Source organism: Eulemur rufifrons, chromosome 6, assembly GCF_041146395.1.
Source record: "Eulemur rufifrons isolate Redbay chromosome 6, OSU_ERuf_1, whole genome shotgun sequence".
NCBI lineage: Eukaryota > Metazoa > Chordata > Mammalia > Primates > Lemuridae > Eulemur > Eulemur rufifrons.
Window position 1 is genome coordinate 15384128 of NC_090988.1, and position 22588 is coordinate 15406715.

General features: G+C 47.9%; 1 protein-coding gene across 1 annotated transcript in view; it reads right to left on the reverse strand.

The window, feature by feature from the left end:
• The window catches only part of POU2F3 (POU class 2 homeobox 3), a 71255-nt gene that overhangs the window by 21988 nt on the left and 26679 nt on the right, over positions 1–22588 (reverse strand). Inside the window, exon 3 of the mRNA XM_069470785.1 lies at positions 22208–22242. Within this exon, the coding sequence (XP_069326886.1) occupies positions 22208–22242 (35 nt within the window). The remainder of the gene's footprint in view (positions 1–22207; positions 22243–22588) is intronic.

Consider the following 22588-nt stretch of genomic DNA (forward strand, 5'->3'; position numbering starts at 1 on the left):
AGGAGGTATGAGGACAGAAGCCCAGAGAGCTTCAGAGACAGGCATAAAGTCATACAGCAAGACACTGGCAAAACTCTGACAAGAGAATGGTCTCCTGACCCTCGCCTGGTGCTCTCTCTACCAAACAATACTACAAATGTCCCAGAGGTAGGAGAATAGACCACAGATGATAGAAAATGCGGTGTTCTGGCCTGGCGTACACTTGGACCTTACTGCCCATCTGTTTTGGGGTCATGGTTGGGCTGGGGTACTCGTCTTTAGCCCCCTCCCCATGATATTTTCACATGGTCCCCTCTAGGGGAAAACAGTCCAACACTAATGAATATATCACTGGTGATGAAAATGATCAAAGCTGTTGTCCCAGTTGCATAACTCGTTTGTGGAAAGTGTTTCATAAACATTTCACAAGAAGGAGCGTTTCAAAGCGTGAACATCTCCCAACCTGCCTTCAATTACAGGCAAGATTTTTTTTTTTTTTTTTTTTTCTTTCTCCCCCTCTTCAACTCTTCTCCCTAGCAGTGAGGAAGAGTTTCTGTTTTGTAACTGATCTATACCGGATTGGCAGATGCATTCTTCATGAAAACATTCTAAAAATATATTCCAAGGAGTAGAATGGGGCAGGCAGGGAACTCATCCCAGGTGAACAGGGCTGACGGCTGAAAGTATCCCAAGAGACACTGGCTGTGATTTTGCCTGGGTGACTCTCCTCTCTCCAGCGCCCTGGCTGTTCCCTAAGAGCCCAAGGCTCCTGCCTCCGCAGATGCCTCTGAGAAGTGCCTCGGGAGATGACCTCATCCAGTCCTTGGTCTCTAGTCCAACCTATGATAGACCAGCACAGATGTGCCTTTGCCCGTGTAAATTGGGACCATCACCCTGACAGCAGCAAACTTCCATGCCAAGGAGGGATGGAAGAGGGGGACACTCATGGCTCCTTAGGAGGCTGGAGCCACTGGAGTTGCTGCCCCTGAAAAGCAGCTTTCCAAAGAGACATCCTTGTTCTTCCTGGTGGCATCTGCTCTGGAAATGCAACAAGCTTATCAGTCACGTTGTTGAATGCTTTGGCTTCAGTTCTTAGGGCATAGCATTGCTAGTGCTGACACCTGTGTGAAAAACCCCTCCATTAGAAACCCGTAAAAGTTTTCTTCTCCCTCTGGGATATAAGTCCTGAATTCAGGGTTTAAAATGCTGCGAGGGGCCTGTGCCCTCATGGCAGACTCACCGTCACAAACGTTTCATGGTGCCCAGCACTTGAGCTATTTTAACCAGTGCCCTGTGGCAGAGCCCTCCTCAGACATCTGCAGTGTCCCCTCCGGTGGGGGCCGCATCAGTGGGAGTTTCCTTTGACCCTGATCCCCTTTGACTCAGTCTTCTGGTTCTCCTGGTGGCATACCTGGTAGACAAGAGGACAGAGCTCCCCTCTCCGGTTCTTTGGAACCACGCAGAACTTTTGATTTGCCCACACAGAGGGCTGTTCTGCACCCAGATAAGTGAAATGGCAGGAGGTAGGGGGTGGGGGGGGATGACTTGGTAAGCATCAAACTCTGAGAACCGTTTCCAAGCGCAGTGGCTGTTCTTGGGAAGTGTCTAGTGTGTAAATGCAGTTCATCATCACACAGGTTCTTTTACATATGACTTTGCTGTCCCCAGCGGGGGATGATAAAAAGACATCTAGGAAATAAGCACAAGGCTCAGAATCAATCCGGAGGCTTGACTTTGGGTCCCATCCCTGCCTCTAATTAGTTGCATGATCTAATATTAAGTTACTTAGCACATCTCTCTAGGCCTAGATTATTCCTCTACAAAAGAAAAATAAGCCTAGGTGGAATCTACTTAAGAAATTTATAATGTATAAAAGAGAGAGTGGGAGTAGACTTATAAGCCTTTACCTATGCTTATTATATTACTAGACCCATTTTACAGATGAAAAGACTGAGGCTTAGAGGTGTTAAGAAACTTGCTTAGAGTCGCACTAGTAAATAATAGAGCTGAGATGCTATCTAAGTCTGTCTGACTCCATAGCTCTTCTACACGCTCCTGACTCACTACGTGTGACGAGGTCATGGAATTATAGACTCTTCATGGTAGCTTGGTGTAGGTAGTGCCAGGTGCATAGGAGATATTCAAAAAAGTGTTGATTCCCTTCCTTCTCCATTGGAACAGGAAGGAAATGCAGACATCACCTGGCTCATTTTACAGATATGACTTCCAAAGCCTAGAGAGGGGAAGTAACTTGCTCAGGGAAACACAGCTAGAACTGCAGTCAAGCTAGGCCTGGAGACTAAGCCAGGGGCTGATTAGGACAGGTCTCCTAACTCCCCATCCCATATTCAGTGCCACTGTACTGTGGTGTGGCTCTATCATCGATTTCTATCACTCTGATGTTGTTGCCTACTCTGGCTCAGTAGTAGCCCTAAGACTGTTGCCCTAATAAGATTTAGTCTCAGTCAAAAGAAAAGTCCCCACTCAGAGCTCTCAATTACTTTGCAGGGTAAGGTTCAAACACAGATCTGCTTGATGGGGAAACAATGCACTTGGCTTTGGGGCCGGCATTCTGTATTTCCTTGACTCTCACACATACAGATTGACTGCAGGGGTTTGATATTTGCTGTTTCAAAGGTGAAGAGCAGAAAGAGAAGGCTCATGCATGCCATGAAATCTCCATCTCAGTGTGTATTTTACTATGCGGCTCCAAATGAAGTCAATAAAAGGAAGTACAGGTGCCCTGTCTCTTCTGGACACACATACACGAGTGCAGCACCAACTTGTGGTTGTGAAGCACTACACAGATTACTTTCATGAGCATAAGCTCAAGAAAAAGAGAAAATATTATTTAAAGCACTTTAGAAGGCCGGGCGTGGTCGCTCACACCTGCAATCCTAGCACTCTGGGAGGCCGAGGTGGGAGGATCGCTTGAGGCCCGGAGTTCGAGACCAGCCTGAGCAAGAGTGAGACCCCGTCTCTACGAAAAATAAAAAAATTAGGTGGGTGTGGTGACACATGCCTGTTGTCTCAGCTACTCAGGAGACTAACGCAGGAGGATTGCTTGAGCCCAGGAGTTTGAGGTTGCTGTGAGCTATGATGACTCACCACACTCTATCCCAAGCGACAGAGTGAGACTCTGTCTCAAAAAAAAAAAAAAAAACCAAAAAACATTTTAGAGATTAAAAAGCACTTTCAAATGTACCATCATTTATTCTTCATGACAATTCAGTGAGGGAAGTAATCTTACCAAACCATTTTTATAGATGTGGGCACCCAGGCTCAGAGAACTTAAGCAACATTCCCAATGTCACACAGCTAGGAAGAGGAGAGCTGACTGTCTACTTGGATCTTTGGCCTCCAGACCCCTCCCTTCTGCCCATGCCACGCTGTGAGGCAGCTCCACTGGGTGTCCCACACAGAATTTCTGGACTCCTAGAAGCTGTTATGATGTGCTTAACTCCTGCCTCGTCTGTGTACTGTATTGTTTTTATGTACGGTACACAGGTGGGGTAAACACCTCCCCAAGCGTAGCCTGGGACCTTTTACATGTATTTGTGGCCTAAATAGTTATTGAAAGTGAAGTTTCAACAGCTCTGAATGGGATTCTCATTGGCATTTTCTGGGTGAGCCTGTGACTTGGAAGCTTGCCCCTGTGAGCCTGAGCATTGGATAAATGAAGCAAGTGGTTTTCTGTGGTGGTTTTCGTCTTTTGGAGTAGTCTTCCAGGAAAGGGGCGGTCCTTGTCTCTTGCATTCTTGTGGCTCCCTAGATAAAGTGAGGCACCCCTCGGTCTGCTCAACAGCAGTGGAGTAGATGTCTTCTGCGTGGCATGCGTTAAACACGGGTTTCCCCTCCTGAGTTCGATTTAGTTCAACATTTATGAAGTATCTATGGTATACCAAGAGGCACTAGGGACACAAAGATGAATAGGGAGTTCCCAGACTAATTAGGAGACCTCGCGAGTCAAAAAGTCACCTCCAGCACGATACTTCTAACGATCAGAAGGAGGTACGGGGTGGCACGGGAAAGGTTGCGATTCAGGTAGTCAGGGAGGAGGATGAAGAGTTCAGCAGGCAGAAAAAGCAAAGAAAGGCATCCCAGGAAGCAGAAGCAGCTTGCTCTAAGTTACAGAGTGAGAGACAGCACTTCCTGTTGGGGGGCGACAAGCCATTCAGGACTGTTGCTGTGTGTGGGGCGGGGAGAGGCCCCGTCACACAGGCAGGGGCCGAGGAGGGAAGTCGCGTGTGGCATGCAAAGGAGTTCAGACTGGACTCTGAGGACAAGGTGTAACTAGAGCAAAGGGGAGTGGCATGGTGAGATTTTAGTTTTAGTTCAATTACCCTGACAGCCGTGAGGAACATGGATTTGAAGAGAGGGCCGAAGTAAGCAAAACTAGTCATTGCAATAGCCTAAGTGAGCTCTCACGAGGGCACGGCGAAGGCCACAGCAGCAGGAATGGAGTGGAGGAGACAGAATGGAGAGCTTTTAGGATATAAAATGTATTTCCACCCCTAAAGGTCTATCTTTTACAACAAAGGACTGTTTATTTCAGGAATTCTCCGTTAAATGTCTACAGGACTAAAAGAACCAGCACAGAAAATAATTTGAAGGCCCCTGAGCCAAACTGCTAATCACAGATGGAGTGGAGAACATTTGGGATTCCAGAAGACAGTCCCTTTCTAAGCCATCTATTTCTGCAATGTTGGATTTTTAAAAGCTAATTACTAATTTTAAATTAGAAAAAAATTAAGATTAAAATCAGTAAGCGTTCACAATTTTACATATCTAGATATAACACTATAGTTTACAAGGTGTTATAGTTGTAGAATTTCCGCTTTGGCCTGGTGCAAAGGATGTCTTGAGACATTTAAAGGCACATTAAATAAACAGACATACACACATATACGCAAATCTGCATATATAATACATACACACATGTATATTTAAAGCAACAACTGGGAATCCATCCTCTTGTCTCACCACACCTGTGTCACTGTCTCCCAGCAGGCAACACCTGGGAGGTGGCCCCCAGGCCTCGCCTGTAAATTTACATGATGTTCTATAGTTTACAAAGCACTTTGTTTTTTTAATTCTAGATGAAGAGCTTTTAATTATGGGAATGATGAATAAAGAACTTTTGTTCCCGAAAGTTCCACACCTGTCCTCATGGCCTCATCAGAAGAACAAGAACAAGAACAAGTGGTTTGAGGAGAAGGAAAGAGAAGTTTATTATAAAACTGTGCTGGCAAAGGAGGAGAACTGGTAGACCTTCTCTTCTCAAAATCCTGAACATGAGCAGAGATACAGAGTTTTTAAAGGGAGTACCCTCAGTTCTAGGTTACTGTGGCTAATTATTCTAATCGTCCCACCTACAAAGCACTTTCAAATGCATCACTTCCATTGATTATCAGAATGCTGCCATGAGATTGAAAAGGCAGGTAATGTTATTCCTACTTGAGGAAAACCCAGTTCATGAAAGGCAAGAAATGTGTCCAACGGACAAAGCTGGCCAGCAGGAGAGCTGTGATTTGAACCCAAGTCATCTGATTTAAAATTCAGCATGCCTTTCAAATGCCTAGGATTTTCTGAGCAGCCTTCCCAAATAAGTAGATTTTCAAAGTCACTGAAATCTATCCCTGGAAACTCCAAAGCCCTTTTATCTCAGTTTTGGATAGATATTTATTGGTTTCTTTCTGAATAAAGATCTTGCTAAAAGGTATTATATACATCCCTATTTTCCTTTAAAGAGTACCTGAAAGATAATTTAGTCAATGACTCAGAGTTATAATTTCAAACGCCTTTTAAAAGCAACCATGCCCTTGGGGATATTGAAGTGTCTGACCTCTGTTGCTGTATGCACTATATGGCCCCAGACTACTTTTTTTTTACAGCTCTGAGCTCTGATTTTTCCAGGATTTTTTTAACCAACTTTCTCACTATCAGGTTTTTCTCTGCTTTTGTTAGTATGCTTGCTTCTAGCAGCCCCTATTCTAGCTCGAATTTGCAACTTTTATTTGCTAAGGGCTGGAACAAATGAGATCAGATCATTAAGCTCAATACAACACTGTCTCCAAAATAAAAGTTTAAGGCTCTGAGAAAGAGCCTGACTTGAGGTCTTGTTTGCTTCCTTCTTATTCTCAGCTGGGTTCTAAATAGGTGAACCTGCTGGTTCTTTGGATAAGTGAGGCAGTGTAGCACTGCTATGAAGCTCTCTTTAACATTGGGTTTGCCCTTTGGTTTAATTTTTCCTGAGTACATGCCTATCCTAGCACCATTATTAGCCTGGGACAGGGCTAGGCACAATGGCTGACACACAATTGATAGTTTAAGCTAAACTCTCTAAGGCTGGGCTGCAGCTACCAAATTTGTTACCAAAAGGCTAAGTGAATTTGAGCCAAGGGACTCTCTAATGGTATATCTCAGTTTTCCTGCTTATAAAAGGAAAATAATATCTGATACTTGTCCAGGTCTCAAGGGTTAGGGCCAAATGTCTATAAAATATATTCCAGGAAGGTCTTTGTTTATTTCTGTCACCAAAATTATGCAAAGATAATGATTCTGCACACTTATTTTACTTACTATGGCCTGGCCAGCATAGAGCGTAATGCTTTTCACTTAGCAAGTGCTTACTGAATATATGTGGAGTTAAGGTATAAATAAATACTTTCAGCAATCCTAAGATACAGGAAACTGAGTCTCAGAGAAGTCAAACTATTTCCCAAAAGTCATACAGCTAGGAAGTAGCAGAGCTAGAATTTGAATTTGAATCCAAAATCAACTCTCTTTCCACCCTGTCACATGACTTAAAAAGTCATGCCAGGCTAGGCTTATTTCCTTTCATATAATATCTCTTAGAATGGAGGATCAGGCAGATGCTGTAATTTTAGTATGTGTATATGTATTTAGGGACCATCCCTGGAGGTCAAGATGGGGTCATATGGGCTGTTTAACAATAAGTCACTGTCTTCCAGGAGGGATGTCTCCAATGGCATGCCACACGACCCTGCTTGTGGCCCAGTCTTGCGAAGAATGTTATTAGTAACTTGAAGATGTAGCATGCATAATTATTACATCTCTGCATGAGGAGCAGGGCCAGCTAGTACTTTGCACAAAGACATCAAGATTCAAAAGAAAGCCTGAACATATGGTACGAAGGGAAGAAAGTCACAAGATAAAACACAGGAGCGAATGTAACAATCCTTTACTTAGAATATGAAAATTAACTGCACAAGTTGAGACAACAGTTTATATTATAAAAGACCTGAGAGGCATTAACTTACTTGAAGAGTAAGTTGACAGTGTGACATAATTATCTTTAAAAAAAACCTGTGGGACAGGCTGTAGGAACAGAAGAAGAGTATCTGAATCGAGGGAGGTTCCCCTACCTGACCACATTCATTCCACGAGGGCAGGTCCTGTTACTGCCTTTTGCAGTTGGCACGATAGCACCACAATAAAGAAATGGTACCTGCTCAATAAAGATGTGTTGAATGAGTCAATGGGCGAATGGGTGAACCAGTCGTCGCACTGCGCTCTGGCCTAGCCAGATCTCACCTGAGGATTGAGTGTTACATGTACACTTGTGGATGCCATACTTAGGGTGACTGGCAGACCGAAGCATGTGCACACAAAGGCAAAATGGCACAATTTCAAGGAGTTTATCACAGTATTGTTTCAAAAACATATTTGAAGCTACTCAATAGCCATCCATAGGGGAATGAAAAAGTTATGCTAAAACAATAGAATATATGTGGTCATTAACAAAAATCATGTAACTCTGTATGTACTGCCATGAAACAATCTGTAAATATTATTTTTAAACTCTAAAAGAAAGTTGCAAAAGAGTACATAGAGTATAATTCATACATACGTGTGTATGTATTTTTTAAACTCCACAGAAATGTATACATTTCCATTTGTATTGTATATCAAGAGAAAAAGTCCTCTAGACACGTATACACTACACTGATAAAAGGCATCACATCTGGAAAGAGGACTGAGACTGAACAGGGACGAACAGTCTTCCTTTTTCTATTAGTACATTTTGTACAAGAAAGTATTCATATATTATATGTATAATTGCTTTAAGGAAGGCAATCAGAAGTACATGTGGAATTATGTATGGAATTCAGGATATTTACACAGAAAAGGGGTGAAGACTGGTCTCAAATACTGAATGAAAGGGGCAGACCCAGCCCTGAAGCAGAGGCATCTCAACCTGCGTGACCTGGAGTGTGCTATCTTCTAGGTAGTGAGTTTGAAATTCCAGGCAGAGCTCCGGCAGAGATGTGGGGCCACAGACCATCTGTTGGGGTGTCAGCAGTAGAATTTGTGTACTAGGGATAGATTATACTGAAGTCACTGGTTCCTGGGCTTCTGAGGTTCATGACAAGTAAATCTTTTCTTTTTGAGAGTTCGGAAAGAGTTGTTTTATTTTGCCAAATAAGACTATTAAAGCAACTAGTATCATCTACTCTGTCATTTCATTACATACAATAAATATTTTAACACCAAGAAATGCAAAATTCTCGAATGATAAAATAATTAGCTTTATAAAAATTCACTACATTTTCTCCTTTTTAAATTCCACTGCAGACGGTGAAGACTGAGTCACGAGACATTGTATCATGAACACGTAACACATCCACACACGGACAAAGGGAGAAGAAGCAAGCCCCTGTGCCAGAGTGGTGGGGATCTGGGGGACGCCACCGAGAACAGCAGACCGATGGCCTCGGGGACCTGCTAACCCTGCGTCTGTGTGTGTCAGGCTCACCTCAGGGTTAGAGGCTCAAGCCGAACTTGTCTCCACAGCTTATGAAGAATAAAGTCACAGGGCTATCGGGATCACTTGATGTCTCCAACCACGCTGTTTCCATTCAAATGGCCAGGAGAGGGCAGCCCCAGGACAGCCATGTTACTTCCTGAGGGCCCTGTTCTGGCTTTCGGGATAGTTAGCTGAACTACCTACCTACCAAGCTCAAACTGGGTCTGTCGGAGTCCTGTACACAGACGCTGGGGCCCCGAGATGCCAGGCCTTAACACCCAGCAGCCACCAAGCCAAGGCTGAGATGCCTCTGTAAATAGCTCCCAGGCCCAGCCAGCAAGTGGCGGAGTTGAGAAATATTTACCAGAGCCCACACCACACTTCATTTGCATAAAGCCAACAAGCTCACCTTTCTGGGGAAAAGGGTGAGTTTTTGTGGATCATCGGGTACAAGAAAATGTGGCAGGGATCAGAGAGAAGCACAAAGACCAGAGGGGATGGGCGTTGGTAGCCCCAAGCGTGGAGGGGTGAGTGGGTAGGTGGGTAGAGGTTTAGCCCAACTATCCATCCACGTGTCTATTCAGGAAATACTTACTGAATGTCTGCTGTGTGCTGGGCACTGTTCCACTATAGTAAGCACAATTTAGGCCCTTTCCTCAAATAGTGCATTGCGTGGTAGGGTAAGTATGACCATGTGCACGCGCACACACACACACACACACACACACACAAGCATAGTAGAAGACTGTCAAGGTACAGAAGGAGGAGGAGGCAGTCCTGGAGGCTACCTGATAATGAGACATTAGAACTGAGTTTGGAAAGATGAATGGGAGCTTGCAGGGAGATGGGGAGGTGGAGGGTGGAGGCCAGGGTCAGAGCTCATGCAAAGCAGAGTCAAGATGCTACTTCTCTGTTCCTCTCTGCCTTCAGGACCCTCTGTCATTCCAAAGAGGATTTTCAATGGTTCTCCCGAACACCTAGGTAGTACTTGGAAGTCTTTAGAACCAGGGGAAAGAGGGGAATTGGAGGCCTCTTATGAAGTTGGACTCCCCAGATCCTAGGACCTCGGGGGCCTACCTGAGCAGGACGGGGCAGCCCACCATAGGGACACTGGGCTCATGCCGAGTTGCCACATCCTGGGCGAAGTAGTGAACCACAGGCCCTGCTGTGCTTTGTGCCACTGTGCTTTATGCCAGAAAAGTGCCCATCCCTCCCAGGCCATGTGGGCAAGGCCAGGCTCTGGGAGTGCCCCTCCAACCAGGAAGCTGCTCTCTTCCCAGGCTGCTAGGCCGACTGAAAGGGGAAGCACCAAGTCCTGAGAAAGGAAGTTGGTTCTAGTTCATGTGAGAGACCAGCTCTTTGCCTTCAGGCAGCTTCACTGCTTCCCTCTCCCAGGCAGAGTAGTGCTAACCCTTTCTGGCCTGGTGGCTCTTCCCTTAGAGTCCAAATTCAGCTCAATCACTCCTTTCAGCTATGCTTGTGAAGGGCCCAGCCCAGAGCTAGGAACCCAGCAGCAATCCACCACTGGCATCTGCAGGAACCAACGTTTAACCCCTGTGACTCGGCATCCAGCTCTTTCTAGGCCTCAGTCACCAGCTACATAAGTGGTCTGCAAAACCTACTTCTAAGCCCTCGATGAGCCCTCCCACAGCAATGGCCTCTGTTAAGTTTAAAAAGTTCCTTGTGAGGATCACACACTTTGAGATGTCATCAAGGGGGAAAAACATAAACATAAAAAGATGAACATATAACTTACTTTAAGCAGACCCTGTGGATAATGTTTGGTTCTAAAAGATTCAGCCTCGTATTTCTTTAAATGAAGGCTCTCTTGATGAAGGGAAATAAGATTTCATTTATGAAACTTGGATTTGTATACAACATTTCAAAACCACCCTGTTAGGTAGAGCGAGGCATGCCTGTGCTTCCCTGGCACAGACCAAGTCTGGTGTGTCTTTCCTATCATTGCTCTAGTAACCGGCTGGGTCAAGCACAGAGCGCAGGGAAGGACACTCACAGGAAGGCCAGCAGGGAGGGGAATCTGAGCAGAGCTGTCATCTGGAGAAGAAGGAACCAGAGGTCTCCAGAGCCTCCAAAGGGCAAAGCTGAGAAGAAGGGACAAACTGGAGCCAGATGGATATGAAATGGGGCAACAGGACCCAATAGTGCTGCAGAATTGTCACAACAGCAACAGAGATAATTCATGTTTACTGAGTGTTAACTATGTCCCAGACACTTAACACTCAGCATTTCGTTGAATCCTCCTCCTAACAACATTGTAAGTAGTGTTCGTGCTATTTTTCCTCCCATTTTAAAGAGGGGAAACTGACGCGTGGTGAGCATAAGTGACCAGGTTACATAGAGCCTGTTGGTGGAGCTGAGACTCAAAGCGGTGCCAGAGTTAGAGCTACAACCACCACACTGTCCTCTGCGGGGCTGGAAGCAGGGACACCCTGAGCAGTCCGTGTTCACAAAGTCTATGGGAGGAAATATTAGAAGATGCCAGCACAGGGGAGGGGCTGCCAAGAAAGAAAAGCAAAACAGGATGTGAACTAAGGATCTTCAGGAGTTGGGAGCCAAGAGGGTTTTGGTGGCCGTGCGTGGGAGAGGGAAGGAAGTCTCAACACTTGATCTGAACACAAGCAGCAGGGGTCCAGGGGGCTACAGGGACAATGAGGGCAAGCGGTGCTCAGCGGAACAGGCTGGCTTTAGGGACAGCAGACCAGCAGTGGGCACAGATCCTGTGATCCAGCAGGCACTGGATGGAGATGAGTGGAGTGAGCCCCAGCTCTGCCACGGATTCCCAAGTCACTTTACCATTCTGAGCCCCAGTTCCCTTATTTCTCAGAGAATAGTAACACCCGCTGCACACAGTTCTTGGGAAGGGAAAAACCTTAAAGAAGTATAATACTTTGTTAAGTTATCAAGCAGAGAGGGACATAAAATCAAATGTGATCTGGTATTAGGCAGGGAACCGTATAGCACCTTGAGGGGTGGCCTCCTAAGCCATTCAAGGGCTGGAGTAGGGGGAAGGAATTTTGAGGTGGAAAAAGTTTATTTTCAGCTGAAGCTGTGACTCTGAGAGAAGTTGACTCCCTGGTTTCTAGAGCTGCCTTGACAGTCCTCTCTGACTCCGGGGCAAAGAGAAAGCCAGGTCCCGCCCCCGCCCTGCAGGCACACAGACAAACATGCTCTCCTCCCCGGACCTTGCTCATGCACAGGCCCAGGGAGGTGGCTTCTCACAGGGCCAGGGGAACCCTCTTTGGGTGGGAACTCTTCTCCACCCCACCCTTCACTTGGGAACTCCCTGAGCTGGCCGATATATCTCGGCCATCCCAGGTGGCAAGCCCGAGGGACAAGAGGTCTTTGGGAGTTGGTATGAGTGAGAGGGCTTTGGAAACATGGAAAAATACTGGCCACGTATCAAATGCGGGGCTCTGGGTAACATGAGGTCATATCTCATTTGCAGGAGCTCTTTCTCCTTTTTCTCAAAAGCAGCCTTGTACAGTGGAAAGTCAGACAAGCCTGTTTTACATCTGAGCTCCACCTTGGACTAGTTACTTAACCTCTCTGAGCTATAGTTTCCCCAGCTATAAAATGCAAAGAAGAATGCTTACCTCACCAGGCTGTTGTAAGGATTAAGTAATCTCAAATAAGATATAACCTATGTAAAGTGACTGGCACATCACATCAACCTTGGCTTGAATCCTGGCTCTAACCAAGTCGCTTGCCCTCTTCAGCCTCACTTTCCCCGTCTATAAAATGGGAATTATAATACTGCTCTCGGTTACTGTAAGGTTTAAATGAGATACTGCTTGGAAAGCATTCAGCCCAGTGAGTGGCTGGTGTAAACTAAAGGCTCAATAAATGGTATTCACTTTTCCTATTACTGTTTGGGGCCAAATCCAGCTTCCCGTTCAAGACCCTTGCTCCAAAGAGACTACGGCGTGAGAAGGGGACAAGCTGGCCTGATTTTAGCCTCACCAGTGTCTGCATCTGCCAAAGGCGACTCACTGAAATCTCCAAAGAGAACCTACTTTTGGACCTCTGTAGAATCAGGGGAAGGACTGGGACACCTCCCTCTCTCCCTTCTTCGTCCTCACCACTCTCCGCCCCACACCTGGGCCAAGAGGAACATTCCGTCTCCAGTCCCCGTCCAGAATGCATGCACGGGCTCGTGCCAGTGCTGGAGCCAGAACCAGCTAGGCCCCAGGTCCCGTACCATGGAGGGGCTCTTTGGTAATGTCTGGGGCTGTCTGGTAAACTCGCAAGTGCTAGGGATGGGCTTGTGGAGAAGCAGACAGCTGCTCCGTTCCTCCCTGCTGTTCACTACCCAGCTCTCCATGAGGCTCGGTCCACCCAGTACTGGGGCTGCTGCCCGGGCTACAAACAGGAAACAGTTGACACCTGAGCCTCAGGCCAAAGCACCAAGTACAGCTGGCAAAGGAGGACAAATTCCCACCTTTCCAAAAACAAATACATTTACCAACTGCTTCCCCGCCCGAGGTCGTGGAGGGTGCTGGGACTTGGATCGGGAGGTGATGGAACCCAGAAAAAATTGCCCTTCTAGTAGCATCCACAGCCCTCTAACCTGGTGCAAGTTCAGCTGAGTAGCCACACAGGGAGAGGAGAGGTAGAGAAAATTATGGGTTGGCATTCATCAGAAAATAATAAGAGCTAATGTTTATTGGTTGGTTACTATATGCCAGACACTAATCCAATTACTTTATAGATCTTAACTATATTAATTCTTGCAACATCCCTAGGAAGTAGATACTATTATTGTTCTCATCTTCAGAGGAGGAATCTGAGGCACAGAGGAGTTGGCCAATACCAGCAATCTGGCTCCACCACTACACCACACGGCCTCCTCCCAAGACAAGCAGGGCGGTGGAGCGGGGAGAGCCCCATCTTCGGGAGTATGGCAGGCCTGGCTTTAAATCCAGACTTCTCTGTTTATGAACAGTGTGAATATGGGAAAATTCCTTCACCTCTCAGTGCCTCAGTTTGCTCTTCTGTAGCATGGGAAGGATTGCACCTACCTTATAGGGGTGCTGTAAGTATTAAATGAAATAACGTATGTGAAACATTTTACACTCAGTGCCTGGCATGCAGTCAGAGTTCGGTACATACTATTATTATTGCATTGACTACGATGGGTGAGTCCTTTAATCTTGCCAATTATCTCCTGCCAGCAAATGCTGCTCCACGTCCACCTAGGCAACTCAATCAGCCTAGCATGTTCCCTGTGGAGGTGGCACTGGTTTACACACCCCCTGCTCTGACATGTGTAGGAGCTTTTCAGATCTGTCTCCTGCATTGGATAGTAAGTAATTCTCTGAGGGCAGAAGCTGTTTGTCTTTCTTGGTGCCAGGGTGAGCCTCCATTTTCCACCGTCTCGTATTTCTACAGGGAAGGTCTCCAGCCTGGCTCTCTGCCTCCTGGTAGAAGTGACTTCGCTCCTGGGTGGGTCGAGGTCAGCTGTGCTCACTGGGGACCACAGCCACCCTGGGAGACGTTTTCTGAAATCTGCACAGTGGTTTTTCTGGCTGTCTTAGTGATTAGAAGACCCAGCTTGCATTTATTGGGCAGAGAGCAGGTATTCTAGACACCTTGTGCTGCAGAAGACAGTACCGAAGAACAAGCACTTGTTCATGCCTCCTGTAACTTTTGTATGACTTTCAAATGCTCCATGAGTTGGTGAATAGCTTGCTTATAATATACAAGCCCCAAAGCCACTTCCATTTTTATGTAAACACAAAATATCTTTTGTATATTCTTAATATGCACTTTATCCAGGGATGCCATTTTCTATGTTAATTGAGGAAAGATCACATTTTGTTTGGAGCCTTACCAAGAGTTGTTTAACGTTTTGGAAAATCATGGCTTTTGAGCTGCCAATATAGCATACTGACATCCGTCTGTATCTGTGTCTGTCACGTTCACAGAGGCTCAAGCATCTTACTATCTCATCAAACCTTTTAGGGGAGTGTGTCCAAGGATTTACTTGCTGAAATATATATTATTTTATTATAAATTACTTTGCTTTCTCATTTTTTATCCAAACCAGAGCATTTTACTGAGTTTTACTTATATTTTCTATAAACTTCATTTTAGAATATTAAAGGGGCTTTACAGGATCCTTGTTACAAGACACAGTGGCTGAGCACAACAGGTTTAGAAGGAGGTGGGGAGTGTGGCTTGGCCCTTTCTGGCCCTTCTTTGCAGACCTGCATGTCAATTAGGAAGGTACTTTTAGGTGTGTTCTCCGCCAGCTCTATCTGTGCCTGGTGGATGCATGTTTAATTCTGCACCAAGGTCTTAGAAAGCCCATTGTGGCCATACGTGAAAACCGTATCTTCAACATAGCGCTATCTGTCAGGCTCCTGTGCCTGTTTTTCAATTACTTTGGTACCTTGGGGGGAAAAAAAGAGAGCTGTTATAGACTGACACCCTAAAACCCAACTGTACGGTTTAAGGTTTAGTGAAACGTGGTTTGTTGTTGGCTTCTCTTCCTCCTCTCTCTCTTAGCCCCTCCACTCCCCAAATCCTGCCTCCACCAAAAAGTACAGGACCGAAAGCTGGGCCCTGCAGCAGGAGGAAACAGTCCTCAGGGGAATGAGAGAGTCTTGTGGTCTGTACTGCTTGCATTCCTAGGTCTCTCACAGGGAGGTCTCAGAGTCTCTCTCCAGCAAATGCGACCCACTCCCTGAGGCTCTACTCGCCTTCACAGCTCCCTTGGACCCCTGACCCAGCCCCACCGACATCAGTACAGTCAGGAGCCTGCTTCTCCTCTGTGGCAGGGACCATGGCTTGCTCTTCTCTGACTTCCCAATACCCAGCTAGGAACAAGCATGGTCTAGTAACTCCCTCCCTTGCTCTCTCAGGCTCAGCTGCTTGGGTGCCTGCTCCCCTGAGGCTGCTTCTGGGGGCCCCTGGGGGAAGGGGGTTTCTGGGCCATCACTGCAGACCCTAGACTGCCAGCTTGAGAGCCTGGTGCTGCTGCCCCTGCGTCTCCTCCATGGGCCTCCCTGGAGAAGCCTCGCTGGCATTCTGGATGCACAGAGACCTTTCCTAGGCTGGATCCTGTTGATTCTAGAGAAGCAGCCCCACTGAGTTAATTCAGTGCAACAAATCAATGCGGAACAGGAGCAGCCAGAACACTACGGTCGCTGCTCTGTCACATTCAAGAAAACAATGAATGAAAATCCCAGGCAGCTTGAAACTAAATGCTACTCCAGGGGCACATGGGGGCAACTGCTCTGGCTGAGCTGGCGTGGATCAGGGAGAGGCGTGGGAGAGCCATACCTGGGTGCAGGTGAGCTCGGAATGCTGGCGAGCCTAGGACGGAGGGAAAACCTCAGGCCACTGATTCTCAGCTCCGGGAGCAGGAAACTTAGGGACAAGGACACCTTCCTCTGGCCTCACAGAACTTTTGGGGGCTCTTCAGGCAAGAGAACATTCAGCAACATACACGAAACACTGCTCTGATCTGTCTGGCGGAAAACCATGGCCCTAGATGACGACAGATCCAGAAGTCACCAGAACAGAGTGGGTGTGCGGCTGCCCAGGTGTGCACCTGTCACTGTGGACTTCTCAACCCCTTTAAAGCAATCCTACCTCCCCATGTTCTGAAGGTAGCTGTTGGCCCACAGAGCAGGAAATGCAGTGGAGAAACCTCATGGCCAGGAGAGCTACCCTTGGGCACCTGAACTCGCTGGCCGGGCACTTGGCCTTCCTTCCCTCTCATAAGAGCCTTCTTCCTGTTCAGGCTGAACCCTCCCCGGGGTCCCTCCCACTGCCACCACCACGTCCTCTTTCCTTTCTCCCATGCTGCACCTCCTGTCTTTCCCAGGCCCATGCCCACTCAAGTCTCCCTCGCCCCAAAAGCCTTCTCTCCACACTCTCTCCCGCTTAGGCCAGCACCCCCAGCCCTTTGCCATCCTATTCCTTGGATGGGAATTCTACCACCAAGTCTCCATCATTTCCTTAACTCCTACTTACCTTGCAGCTGCAGCAACCTGGCATCTACCCTCACCATGGACACGACAGACACTGTAATAAGGTCACTGCTGCTGCCTCACTGCCAAATCCACGAACCCACTCTCAGGCTTCAGACCCTACGATATCTCTGTGCACTCGACGCTGTTGGCTGACCCCACCTCCATGAAAATCTCTCCTTTGTGGGTGTGGTTCTCCTCCTGCCCCTTTAACCGGTCCTGCTTATTCTATAGACACCCACTCCTCAGCCTGTCCCTTAAGTGTTCCTTCTCCTCCAGGTCTGTCCTTGGTCCTCTTCCCACTCTGCACACCCTCCCTCGGTGACCTCATTCTCTCTCATCATTTCATGTAATATGATTCAATGATGACTCTCCAGTATGTGTCTTCAGTCCTAACCTGTCTCCTGGGCTCCTGATCCAAGTTTCTTACCACGTACTGGGCACCTAGAGCTCATTACCTGCCCTTGTTTCTCCTCCCGTCATCTGGACAAGTTTGCCTGGTCTCTGGTTGAGGTCCCACTAAGGTTTAGCATCCCAAGCTAGAAATCTCAGAACCATGTTTGACTCATCCCTCTCCTTTGCTGTCCATGTCCAACCTATTGCCAAAATCCTCCTGATCTTATCTGGGAGATCTCTCTTAGAGCTGGGTCTCTCCGTGCCTGCTGACACAGTAATAATAATAGCAAATACTTATACAGTATATATAAGTATGTTCGACACACTTGTCTAAGAGACACATACACACATACTCTCACCTGACCCACACAACCACCCTGCGAGATAGATGCTATTACTCCCCACTTTACAGATGAGATTGAGGCACACAGAAGCTAAAGAGCTTGCCCAGGGTCCCACACTGAGGTAGTGCAGAAGCCAGGATCCAAACCCAGCAGTTTGGCTCTCGGTTTGGTGCATAACTTCTTTGCCATATCCCTGTCCTTAGTGTTGCCCGTGCCCGCCCGCCACCACAGTCTTTCATCGGGCCTCCCTTGCATCCCTTCATCCACCCTCCCCTCCTTCCTCCCCCACACCCTCTCCAGTGCTCCATTAAATGAAACGAGTCATGCTCGGGAGCACCTAATTCCTTACTGCCCACAGGATAAACTCCAAACTTCCTTGCTCAATGTTCAAAGTTCTTTATCGTTTGGCTCAACCCACAACCCCAGCCTAACAGTCCACCAACTCACGCCACGCTACCCTTCTCGCATTTCCCCCAGAGCCGGGCCCTTTCATGACAGCGAGCCTTCACGCTCACTGTCTCCTAGGCCCGGAATATTCTTGCCGACCTCTCTGCCAGTCAAAGCCCTACTCTTCCCTTGCCACCCGCTTCAGACACCATCCCCTCTGTGATGTCCTTGAGCAGTGTCCCAGAACTCGGCATGCTTCCAACTCTCACAGAATTCGCTACGCAGCGTTGCAGTTTATCTTCTTACAAGTGACGCCCCTGTATCTGGCAAGTAAGTGTGGCTAAACATTCAACGAATAGACGGATGGCCCCAAATCTGGCCTGCTGGGTCCTCCTGTTTCTGCCCTTGTATTTCAAATGATTCTTTTCAATGGATCACACAAGATCACAAAGGCTGGAAAGATTCCATGTAACATAGTTCCGCTCACTCCCTACAGCACAGGGTGACTCTCTTCCTCATTTCTCTTCAAAGAAAAAAAAAAAAAAAGGAGAGTGGAGTCAGAGTCCAACCAACCAGTCAAAATACGGCGTGAGCAGAGTGATGGTGCCTACCTACCACGCAGAGAGTATGGGGCCTTAGAGATCATCTCAGCCAAACGTCTTCATTTCATGCATGAGGAAAGGAGGCCCAGAAAGAAGAGGTTTGCACAAGGACAGCAACTAGTGAGGGGCAGACAGTGCTGGAATCCAGGACTCTGAGTCCCTGTCCAGGGATCTGGCCTTGGCCTGTTGCCTCTCAACTCTGCCGAATCTGTCCCAGGGACTGAGAGTCCCTTGATCTTCCCACAATGATCCCTCAGACAGGCTCAGGCTGCCTTCCTGGGACCAGGAAGTTACCAGGCCTAGCATGGAAATTTCCTGATGAGCCAGCATTCCTTGCTCATGCAACTTAAAAACTGCAGCTTACCCAGCACCTGGCTGCAACTCCCAGTCACCGCACTGGCTTGGGGCCTTCCAACACAAGCTTCACCAGGGCAGGGGCTCTTCCTCTGCGCCCCCCCCTCCCCTCCCCCCGTGTCTGTCAACCCCTTGTCTGTGTCAGACACAGAGACTGCTCCTACGCCACCATTCTTTCTCCCCTCTCCACTCCCTCTACCTCCCATTTTCTCCCAGTTAGTCACGGTGAGGTCACACTCAGACTCTGGCTCCCAGGCCTCTCCCAAGGACGGTGTGCACATACAGGGGAAGGGGAGGGTGCAGCAAGGCATCATGGGAAAATGGGCTCTGGTGCCAAAGAAGCGTGAGTTCAAATCCTAACTCAGAGCCAGGCCCAGTGGCTCACGCCTGTAATCCTAGCACTCTGGGAGGCTGAGGCGGGAGGATCGCTTGAGCTCAGAAGTTCAAGACCAGGCTGAGCAAGAGCAAGACCCCATCTCTACTAAAATTAGAAAACATTAGCTGGGAGTGGTGGCACATGCCTGTAGTCCCAGCTACTCGGGAGGCTGACGCAGAAGGATCGCTTGAGCCCAGGCGTCTGAGGTTGCTGTGAGCTAGGCTGATGCCACAGCACTCTAGCCCAGGCAACAGAGCGAGACTCTGTCTCAAAAAAAAAAAAAAAAAAAGAGTCAAATCCTGGCTCAGCCAGCTGAACAACTGTGTGACCTTTGTCAAGTTATTTAATCTCTCAAATCCTTCACTGAAAAAGGCAGGGCTGCCTGGGAGGCAGTTTCCTCGCCTGTAAAATGGGAATACCAACCTTCCCCTCGCTGGTTTATAGTGAGAATTAAATGAGATACAGTGCCGAAAGCACTTTGCCCAGAGCCTGGCCGGCACCCAGCACTGGTTCGCTCCCCTTGCCAAGGAGTGCGAGGGCACGACCTCAAGCCGGGGCCTGAGAAGTCCTGGGTGCCCACCTGCAGGTGAGCTGGTGCAAACGTGAGCAGGGGAGAGCTCAGGATAAGTGTGCAAATGAGTGTGACTGGGCTGTGTCCCTTCCTCCCAAATTCCCCCCACCCTCTGTAAAGGAAAGACCTGTCATGTCTATTCTTGTCGGTGCTGAGAGCTCCAAACCCCTCCCAGTGGAGGAAGGGAACAACCCACCCCACAAGGCTCATCCAAGGGAAATAAACTCGAGCGAGGCCCACTCCCGGCAGAAGCCAATCTGTGGGGAAACAAAAGATGTTCAAAGGGTCGGGGGCCTCCCTGCAGGCTGCCCCTGGCCTTGTCTCCAGGACGAGGGATTCTCAAGCAGCTTCAGACAGATCACACAGGCAGACAGACCCACGGGGCCTGTGGACTGGCCACCTCCTAGCTGGGCTGTCCTGGCGTGGGACACCCTGTGGCCATGGTGTGGGACAGGCTCCTCCCCATGCACCTCGTCCAAGGGCCTGGAGTAGGGAGAGGTGGGCCCTGGGCTGGGGAATCCTGAGTCCTCGGGGCAGAAAGCACGGGGCACAGGCCACACCCCAACCTGCTTAGGATCAGGATCACAGAATCCTTGGAAATCTCCTCCATCCTCCTGCCCTTGAAGCATATGGGGCCAAATTATCTCTTAGATAAGAATCTGTCTCACATTTAAAGACCTTGAATGAGAAGCTGATTCTAGAGTTTCCCTCCCTTGGGAGTTGTTCCAGTGTTTAATAAACTGCATTGACTGGAAGTCCTTCCCCACAGCTAACCCAGATCTCTCTTTAACTGAAGCCTATCTCTGTTTTAAGTCTCAAGTGGAGAGGGAGAGTAGTGGCCTTCATTTGTTAGCAAATTCCCCAGCTTCCTGATGAACAAAATTGCAGAATTTGCCTGCCTAAGAGGTTTTGGCTTAGGACTCAAGATTATTCCTCTGTCTGACTGTGAAGGATACACCCAGAAGTAACAGCCTTTTAAGAAATGCTGACTTCAAATCACACCGCAGATGAAGAGGAGAACATACTTCCGCCTTTGACCTCCAGCCCATCCTAGACTGGCATCTACACCTGGATTCAGAATATCAGAATCTAGGGGAGGAGCCCTAGTGACTACCCCGTGCACCCCTACATTGGCATTTTCTTCCCCCCCTCTTGCTGTCTCCCTCTCCCCTTCTCCACCCCACTCTTCTCTGCCTAACAAATTCCTACTCATCCTTCAGAGCTAGAGTCAAATATTGCCTCCTCCATGAAGCCTGCTCTGAGCTCCCAGGAAGAATGAACTGTTCCCAGTTCTGTCAGATTCCATGCTTTCTACAGATCTCTAGTAAAGCATAAATGAGATAGTATTATAATCATTCACCTAAGAGTTTCTCTCTCCCCCTGACCCCCGCTCTCTCTATATACACCCTACCCTCTCCTTGCACTAGACTTTCAGATCCTTCAGGATAGAGACTGTCTCTTAATTTTCTTTCTGTTCCCACACCTGGCATAGTATAGGTCCCCCCCCCCCCCCCCGCCAAGTTTATGGAATAAATTAATTTTTCAGCTGGGAAAACTCAGACCAAAATTATTAAATAACTCGATCAAGGTTATACAGCTAGTTAGTGGCAGAAATAGGACCAAAATCCAGGCTTTCTGACTCTAACTCTTACCCCTCTGCCTCACTCTAGGATCTCCCATGATTGCTTCCTGCTTGGCTCCAGCTTCAACCTTCTTCTCCCAACAAACTCTCGTCTACTCCTCCATCTGCTTCGGACGTCACCCCCTGTCCCACCTTCCACCCCCTGGTCTCCCCAGCAGCCTCTAACCGCAGGGCAAGTCCTCTCCCTCAGCTGCACCTTCTCTCTCCACGTCCATCCGTCCACCCTGCAATCTGGCCAACACCACCTGTCCCTGCCCTTATCCCTGCCTAACTAAACCCAACCTCCCCCAACTCCATTTCCTTTCAAAGCACCAAGCTTGTATCCGCGTTGTCCTCCTGAGCCTGGTCACATGCTTCCTTCTGAGCTCTTTCTGCTTGTTCCTGTTTTTCCTGTTATGTTCCCTGTCTTCTTCCTTTAAATCAGGAATTCCCTGAGGAAACCCAGGCGCTTCCCCCTTTGTGGCTCCACACATTCTTCTGCACACAGTCCATGCAGGCTACGCTGCGACAGGAAAAGAGCTGTCGTCGTGGATTTCTGCATCACACCTGTCACGCAACTCACCCTAAACAGTGTCCATTTATCAGAATTCTTTTGAGGGAGATACTGGAGACATTGGATCATGAGTTGGGGTGGGAGGTTGGACTCAGGGTCCTTTAATCCTGAAAGCTTGGAGTTTATGAATAAACACTCCACACTGTACTTAATCTTTGTATCCTGCACACCTGACTTACTATAGGTAACTCCCAAAATTTATAGAAGAAATGTTTTTTTCTGACCCAAGTTCTTACCTGCCTGTTGAAATCTAGGCCATTTCGATCATTTCCTGGAAGAGATTAGAAAAAAAAAAAAAATTAGTTGCTAGCAGGATTGGAAGAGGCTGAAGGTTAGAGAAAAAATAGGATGTTGAGAGGAATGTGTCTTTATTTCGAAAAAGAGCATCAAGTTCCCCTGCAGCCGGGATTCTCCTCCTCCTGTTTCCTGGAAATGTCTTTTAAAAGTCTCCTCCAAGGAGGTGGACAGCCAGGGAAAGAGTCGCTTTGGAGGGGAGGCTGACTCATGCAAGGTAAGAGCAATCAGAGCCCAGTGGGAGCAGGCTCGCCGTACCAACCAAAGTGCTTGTTCTGCCCTTGCCTTTGTTCCTGTGCTGCACCCCACAGACAGCAGCCGCT